General features: G+C 40.5%; 1 protein-coding gene across 13 annotated transcripts in view; it reads right to left on the bottom strand.

The window, feature by feature from the left end:
• The window catches only part of LOC133416510 (RNA-binding protein Musashi homolog 2), a 210,336-nt gene extending 203,386 nt beyond the window's left edge, over positions 1-6,950 (bottom strand). For all 13 annotated transcript variants that reach the window (XM_061703506.1, XM_061703500.1, XM_061703505.1 and 10 more), the window contains exons 1-4: positions 6,751-6,950; positions 6,392-6,432; positions 5,971-6,052; positions 5,504-5,588 (exon numbers count right to left, since the gene is read on the bottom strand). In XM_061703506.1, coding sequence (XP_061559490.1) covers positions 5,504-5,588; positions 5,971-6,052; positions 6,392-6,432; positions 6,751-6,812 — 270 coding nt within the window. In that variant the 5' untranslated portion in view covers positions 6,813-6,950. The remainder of the gene's footprint in view (positions 1-5,503; positions 5,589-5,970; positions 6,053-6,391; positions 6,433-6,750) is intronic.
• Between the last annotated feature and the right edge of the window lie 1,947 nt (positions 6,951-8,897).

Here is an 8,897-nt window from a genome sequence, read left to right on the forward strand (position 1 = left end):
AACAAACACATTGACCTTTCCGAAATGTATGCATCACTAGGTTTTCGATTCATCGGTGTAGACGATATTACACATCTGTTATGTCCTAATAGAGTGGGATAGAGGCTGGACTAGTAATTTATTTGTAAACAATTTCTGATTATTCAGTGCTTAGCAAATGTATTAAACCACCGGTCATAAAAGCATGAAGAGGTCATTCGTGTGCAAACGCGGACTTCAGTTTTTCATTTCATTTCGGTGAGCTCTTACCATTTTAAACAGGAATGTGACATTTTTAACCGAATTCACTTTTTTCTTTACACCCAAATTTGAGAAAACAAGTCTCAGAAGTCAGAAAATAATCAAGTAAAACTTCAAGAAATTTTCCTGTTTAGGAAGAGCTTCAACAATTAATCGATTCTCAAATTAATCGATAACGTTTTTTATAGTCAATCGGTTATAAAGACCTTGTTTGACTTAAAATCGTCCAAAACCTTGGAATTTCAGCTTCTCGCCGGTAAATATGAATAATTATATTACAATAATAAAACAGTAAATAGTAATAATTATATTTATTATAATAATAAAGCAGATCATTTAACTTTGCGTTTCACAAAATTCTTCTTTTACTTTGGAATACAATTATCAACAATTTGCCGATTTTTTGATGTTATGGACCAAACCAGTAACTGAATCATCATCAATTTGTTTATGCATTTTCTGTTCAGTCAATTGGAAATAAAGTCCAGTTTTTTAATAAAGCAATGGAAATTTAAAAAAAATAATCAACAGAATAATTGATTATTAAAATAATCATTAGTTCCAGCCCTAAATGCAAATAAATAACTATAATTTGACACATTAAGACAAATATGAGGACCAGCTTCACATTAAACTGTGCATAATATTACAGTGGTAATATACAACTTGTGTCAAACTCAAGGCCCGGGGGCCAGATCATGCCCGCCATATGATTTTATGTGGCCCGCGAAAGCAAATCATGTGAATCAACTTCCGTGATTCTTGCAAAAATCTGGACCAAAATTTCAAATGGTCATATGTAAGGAATTATAACATTAAGATACTGCGAGCATTTCTTGTTCCATATACATGTTATATATTTTGGCTATATATGGTTTATGGTCACATTTTTTATCTATAAAATCTGGCCTTTTTGAACAGGGTTTTTTTTTTTTTTTTTTTTTTTTTTTATCCACTGCATTTGCTATAAAATAGCAATTAATGTGAAATCAATCTTCCAGCAATAAATCTGCTGCCTTGTAAAGTGCTACATCTTCAAGTGTTCATGCCCGCCTGAGCTCCAAACATCGTCAGGGGCAAACATATTTCGAACAAAGCAATGGGGGAAATGAGAAATATGTTGTGAATTACCAGCATGTGTGTTGTGAAGCCCGAGGCTGTGCTTCCCCATATGTCTCGTTCATATCTTCATCCAAGTGTTTTCATAACCGGTTGGGGGAAAAAGGAGCGCAAAAAGAATAATATACTGTAAAGAATAATGAGGATTGTGGCTATATTTATGCTGCATTTTCCTTTAAGATTGATTATATAGCGCCTGACGACGAAGCTGAAAGACTGAAATGGTGTTTGCAAAGCAAGTCCTAAATGTTTCGCGCTCATACATTCACAGATCCAATTATATCTTAAGACAAATGTAAATTCCCCTCTCTGAAGGCTCGTAATATGACTCAGCTTGTTCACAGTCACAGCCCCTGCGGCCTCTAACAGACAGCAGCCCGTTCAAGGTGACCCGCCACAGGAAAGATGCATTGGACGGCTGCGTAAGGTCCAAGGCTTCTAGCCAATCAAACATCTGCGCACAAATCAAGAATGTTTGCAAGTCTGCTCTTTGCCTTTGATTTGTGCTGAGCAACCCTGCAAAAGATATGACGGATCAGAACGCATCGTGACGGCTGCGATTGTTGAGCTAACACGAGAGTGGAGAGCGGCCGGTGACTAATGGTGAGGAAGAGGACGCAGACAGCCGCCTCGGGTTTGTTCTATTCCGTAGCACGTTTCAACAGCACATTAGCAGCTGGGAAATATCTATTTCTGAATGTGTTCTGAGTCATCACGATCCCGTTGCAAGGCTAGCGTGTCAATCACACAGTCAAACATTCGCCTGAATAATAAGAGCGCTGAGCTCAATACATTTTAAAACTATACATCACGGTAATGTATCACACTTCCCCCCCCCCCCCCCTGCAATCATGGTGTGAATAGCACCATAAAAACACTTCATCATCTTCACCAAGTCTTAACAGGATACAGACTTGGAAACCTTGTAACACAAAAATGTAATACATAACTCTCGTATAAGAAAAATGCTATTTTTTTATAGGCGTTATTCACACACGCACACACAAAATAAAATAAATAAAAAATTCTACTGATATGATATGAGGATTTTCATTTGTAAATATGCACCTTTCTCAGCATAACATCACCAACATCTCCACAATGTATTATTTCTGCGGATCTTTTTTTCATGGTTTTGGATTTCCAAAGTAACTAATGATTAAGCTCTTTTTCACTGGTAAAACTGTATTTTCCTTAGTATAATTATATTAATGGCATTCAGTTCTGTTGAAAAACTATTCACTAAGGTCTTTTTTTCTTTTTTTATAGATAGGGGTAAAATACGCCCTGATGTATATACCCTGAATGCTATATTATATTTCCCAGGACTGCAAGTAAAGTTGCCTTTTAAAATAGTGACTCTACAAAGAAAAAAAGTCAGAAATAAGACTGTGATAATGGTCATTATAAACAATTAATTGGAAGCTTCCCAGCGGAAGAACAGTTTAGGACATTGACCGTGTAATCACAATGTTTCCCTTTTTGAGTCCAGCTGAGCCTCTCTCCTCTCATTCCCAGCATGTCCCCTCACACAAGGACAATGTCCTACTTTTGTTTCTTTTCAACTATATAAAAGCATATAAGTATATAAAAGCAATTCAAGTGTCAATAATCACTAGGATTCAAGAATAACAACGGTGCAGCTTTGGAAAATGCATTCAGTGTATACGACGCGTGAATTTCACCATTTCGTCGACTGGCTTTCAAACGTGTACGATATAACGCAGCTCGGCAAAATATGACCCAACGCATACAGTAAGGACGTGACATGAAATAGTTTTTAATATATTATGCATAGCAAAGGAAACCACTTCAGAACACGAGAGAGGACAATGTTTTCATGTCTACACATTGAATTTGTTGTATTAATGACTTTCATTTATACTTTTGTGTCAAAATGTATTGATTGCAACGACTAAAGACTAGAGAAAAAATTGCATCTTTGTTTTCTCATACATGGTTACAGAAATGGAATATATTTAGATTTTTTTGACAACTCAAGGCAATACGGATGAGAACTCCATTAACTATAAATATTATCCCCAAATATGAATTTAATCTGAAATGTTAAACTGTGAAGACAAAAAAGTCCTATTATTCAGCAAAGAAAATTAACAACAGAAAATGTTGCTGGAGCACGATACACCATAAGCATTGCCACATAAACTCTGTAGCCATTTATAAAAATAAAATTAAAATTAAAAAAATACCAGCAGGGAAAAAAATATTTTTTTTTTTTAAATGACTAAAATTTTGGCACTATGCATATAAACAAGACGCACGCATATCAACTACTTGCTCATCCAGGCAAAACCATCCTTTGAAAAACTTTTGCGAATTTACATTGAGACTCTTTTGGCTAAACAAATAAACTTGACTCAATTCAAATTTGGACTCCACTAGTTGGTGCACAGTAAACGTACACTTAAATCAAGACGTGTTCAAAGAATACAAAGCTACGTTCCGCCATTTTGACTATGACGTCATCCGACTTATGTTTCAAGTCTCGGGAGCGTCACGCTTTCATTTTCATCATGTGCAATCAACTGGATAAAGCCACGCAGCTTTTATATCCATTTCAAGTTGAAAATGAGGTGCAAGCAACCCCCCCCCCCCCCCCCCCAAAAAAAGGACGTTTTTCTACTCACAAAAACCTCCGAGATTCTATGAGAACTGGGTGTTAGAAAAGTGCATTTTTCACCGTGGGTTAGCTTTTACAGTAAATCAGCTGGAGGTTTTGTGTACTGAATGAGCTCAAGGTCCTCAGGTTAAATCCTATGAAGAGCTTAACAGAATAATTAAAACGTGCACAAGGAATTTAACTCCTTCCTGGAATTCCACTGCAGTTGATTCCTGTGAGCTGCTCTACAGTGACCTGCTCTCAGACAAATCCACAGCAAAAAAAAAAAAAAAAAAAAAAAAGTTCTAACAGTGTCAACTCTGAAGCCACAAGTCTGTTCAATATTTTACACAAGATATAAAATACCTCGTCTCTTCAGGCACCCTTTAAATCTGCACTATTTTTTCTGCGATAACATCAGTCATAACTTTCTGCTCATTTAGCTTTCAAGAACTTCTGTCTTTTCTCTCTGTGGCTCCTAATTGGAAACATATGGAACAAAGTGTGATCTTATCGCCCTCGTGCCCAAAAGTACATAAACGGAGCTTCAGGCAATTTAGCTACATGACATGACGACAGCCCAACGATTGTTGGGAAGCGGCTAATCTGAGAGCAAACCCAAACGGTGTCTGATGTTCAGTCAAACTAGATTTCGGAGTATTCCAGATGTAAAACTCGAGACCAAACCTTAACCCCTGGGAGTCTAAAAAGCTTACAGCGTCTTAGGGTCTTTGTAATTGGTGCTTTATATTTTTGAAATGCAATAAACATACACAGCCTTAGCTGGCTAACGAGCCAAGGTAAACAGCGTTTTCTCACTATGCAAAAGGTATTTTCAAGGAACTCCCGTTGTGTCAATTTTCACGCGAAAAATCATCAACTCCGTCACTGTACAGATAATCTTTCAAAAATGACTCGCCCGCTTAATTATTCCTCGACTGACAAATGTTCCAACGGCAGGAAAAATCCAGTCGTGCAGCAATTTCTCATCAACGTTTATCTAAATTGACGAGTAAATTCACCTCATGCAGTAACATTAAAACTCCCCTTGTGTCCCTACTCAAAAATTACAAATAAAAAAAACTGGAAAGCTATAACGGGATATTTGGAGGGAAGTGCTTTGAACCTTTTTTTTGCCCACTTTACAAATGTGTGACGACACACGCGGGTCCAACAGGGGCTCTTCACTGTACTTGATGCGCGTGCGTGTGTGTGTGTGTGTGTGTGTGTGTGTGTGTGTGCGTGTGCGTGAAGAGGCAGTCAAGAGGGGGGCGTGTCTGTTCCATTCATCCAGAGAAGTGAACGTGCTCACATAATATTCACAGTGGACTTGTGGTTTATTAGCAGGATTACTGTTGAAAGGCCCATCATGCATTTAGCCCCTTTTTTTCATGACCTTGAGCAGGGGGTGGGGGGGGGGGGAGTCCCCATAAGGCATTGGGCAGTAAAAACACATTCTCAGTCCCAGACAACAACAAAAACACAAAGTTCTAACATAAAAAATGTCAAAAGAAATGAACTCACCGTCTTTGAGTCTAATTCGTGGTGTTGCTGAGCTAAGACCTTTTCTACGCTGGCAGCATCTGTGAATGTAACAAACCCAAACCCTCTGCGGAGCAAAAAAAAAAAGACAAACAACAACAGCGTTAAAATGCATGCATGCAAAACCCAAAAAAGAAGCAAACCGACTGGTGGTGGTTTAGAGTGCAAAAGAAAAACAAAACAAAAAACGCGCTGTAGTGCATTTGCACAGCACGTCACGTGGCTTTGACCTCAGCATCTCCGCTCTTGTTTTCTTGTCAAGACGGTCGCGCCACAGCGCGCGCAATGTGTTTATCATCCAGACTGCGCGCATACTGAAAGTGAGCACGCGATATCGGCCACGCTGCAGTCGCAAAGTCAATGTCAAATTGCATTCGCTCGCAGCCGGCGTTTCACGCGGACATACACACGAGCAAACAAACAAAAAAGTCAAGCAAATGTTGCTGTACCTTGAGCGTTTCGTCGTGGGGTCTCGCATCACCATACATTCTCGGATCTCTCCGAATTTACTAAAATAGTCTCTAAGGCTGTCTGCGGACACAGGAAACAACATCGGGTCGTTAGACACGCAACGCACATTGTCATTTAAAACACACACACACATATATATACACGCACACACACTGCACCCCCCCCCCCCACCCCCCACCCGCCAGCAGCACCGCCGCGATGCGCATATAGGGGTCGAATAGAGGACTTGAGATGGACGAAGATCGGGAAAGAACGCAACCGACACTCGCGCGTGCGCGCGCGCACGCCACCGACAAGCACCACACACACACACAATAAAAAATTATTGAAATATTTTTTTTTTTAAAAAACAGCAAATCGCACAAGGACAAGGCTGTCCGAGGGAATAAACAGTCTCACCTGGTGAGGTTTGCCAGCTGAGGCCGCCGATAAACATTTTGCTGTGAGGGGGAAACACAACACAAGTGAGTCCAGATGTCAGTTCGGCCATTTTGACGACTAACTACTTGGAAAAGCGACCTTAAAGGATCAAGGCAGACTGATCGAGTGGCAAGAACAGTCTCGCTCGGTGTTCTACAAAAAAAGGGGGGGGGGGGAGGGGGACACACTCACACAAAAAAAAAAAAGAAAAAAAAGCTCTCGAAAACTGCCCCCGTTCCAAAAGGAAAAGCGGCGAGTGCGAATCCGGCACACGCCAGTCCAAGTCCTCTCCAAGATGTTGCAAACATGCACGCAACGCGAAGCTCCGACATTCTTACCCCGGGTCATGTTGTGAGTCGTTTAGGCTTCCGGATGCGGCTGGACTCCCGTCTGCTTCCATAGCGATTCCGGACTAGGATCGGCTGGGACGACACTTACAGGGACAGACGCGGAGGCAGGCCAGGAGATATGCAAAGCCCCGCTATGAGAATATTACTGAGCCGGGAACGACAGCGTCACACGTGGGATCGGATCGGCTCAGTCCCCTCGCGCCCCGCCCCTCCCCTCCCCTCCTCTCCTCTCCCCTGCCCTCCCCTCGCCTCCCTTCCACAGGCGGGGCGGGGCCTCGCGCTGTCACCTAACCAATCCGATTGACGTCAACTCGGGCAAATCTGACAGTGTGAAAGTGTCCTCGCAGTCGCTCCAATGTGGGATTCAAAAGATAGATGTGCACTGTACTTACATGTTAGGTCCTCCAGCGTCTTGTTCACCAAAACTTCATTGCGCCAAGGTGCGCGCAGTGCTGCCTTGCAGGCGCGCGCGCACAGACACCCCAAGTGGGGCTCAAGAACTTGCACTTTTGCCCTGGACGTGAACAAAAAGAAAGAAAAAAGTGGCCTTTTCTTTCGTGTCGTCACTACGCTTGTACTGTAACTAAAAAAACTTCAATTTCTTACCATATTTCCCCTTTAAAATGAATGGAAATTTAAAAAATCGGTTCCAGTCCCACCCCCCTAAAAAAATAATATTGTTATGTGTTTTCCTAAGAAGAAAAATAGCACTCTATAAAAAAAGAACAGAATGTAAAGAATGTAATGTTTTTGATACATTTTTTGCTTTGATTCAAGGGATATTGTGCTGCTCCTGGTGTGCACACCTCGGCCACTTGGGGGCAATATATTAAAAACATGAATATACACAGATCCGGGTCATAGCTCCTCAGTATTATTAGTCATTTTTTCGTAGAGGATAAACAATATATGCCTATGAGTATTGTTTCATTATTTGTCTACGTGTGTCGCTCCACCGTTTGTGTTCAAATATCCGTCGCTTATACACTACGACACCAGTGCTACTCGTTAGCTCCTCTTTGGCATTTTGCATTGTTTGTTAGCATTAAGCTAAACTGACTTATGTAATGCAAAGCTAGGTGGTTCTTTTACTATTTGCTATGCTTTATGTTTACTTATACAGTTTACTTCAGCTGGGAGTGGCAGCAAACAGCTTAACGCGAGCACGACCTCTTTTTTTTTTTTTTGAAGGAATTGTTCAACATCGACGGCTTGTTGTTAAAATTGTTGTTGTTAAAATTCAGAATTGTGAAGTTGACATGCTTTACCGCTAGTCCACTGTACTGCGCCATAAATAATAAAAGAAGCCAATGTAAACAGCAAGTATCACATCAACTGTGTCTGCCTTCTTGTGCCGCCTGACGGTGTTTTCTCATGCCGCAGTGCAAAATATTTAATTGCCCAAGGTTCATAACCTTGAAATATTATATGTAAACCGCTGGTCACTTATTCTAGGTGTGTCAGAAAAGTTCCAGGACCGGCGTCACAAACGAGGAGCCCAACCTTGACGCCGCTTGTATTTGATATCGTTGGACTTGTAACATTTTTGTGGCTAGTAAATACGTGTGACACTGCAGAAAAAAAGCATTTCAGATTCATACCTTCACCACTTCAATGCCGCAAAATTGAAAATACTTCGAGGCCACTGTCTTTCATGCGCCCGGCGCATTGTCATCGCTTTCACATCACACCTGCGTGTTAACGAGTAAACCGTGATTGGCTACCCAAATATTTGCGATGCCACAGGTATGCTCTGCCCATATCTTTTAAAATCGGATTTAAAGAAGCACTTTGAGAATAAAACAAGTGTGACAGGGGAAAGGCAAATGAATTGCAACTCAATTTTAACAATACTGTAATTTAATGTTTGTGATGATGGTTAGTGAGTTTTAATTTTATGTTTCAGTAGGAGCACATAAATGGGCTTCGCAAATTTAAGCATGAACCATAAAATACATTCACACCGCAAGCCTGTATTTATTAACCGAGCCGTGTACATGATGAAATTAAAACATGTTTATGTCAGTAAATCAATACAGCAAATGACTACACTTCAAAAGCTGCCAACAATATACAAGAGAGCAGAGTCTGCAAAAATTCCAAATCTTATCCACACTTGGTTTGGAGGGTTAGCT

This window comes from Phycodurus eques, chromosome 17, assembly GCF_024500275.1.
Source record: "Phycodurus eques isolate BA_2022a chromosome 17, UOR_Pequ_1.1, whole genome shotgun sequence".
In the NCBI taxonomy this organism is placed as follows: Eukaryota; Metazoa; Chordata; class Actinopteri; order Syngnathiformes; family Syngnathidae; genus Phycodurus; species Phycodurus eques.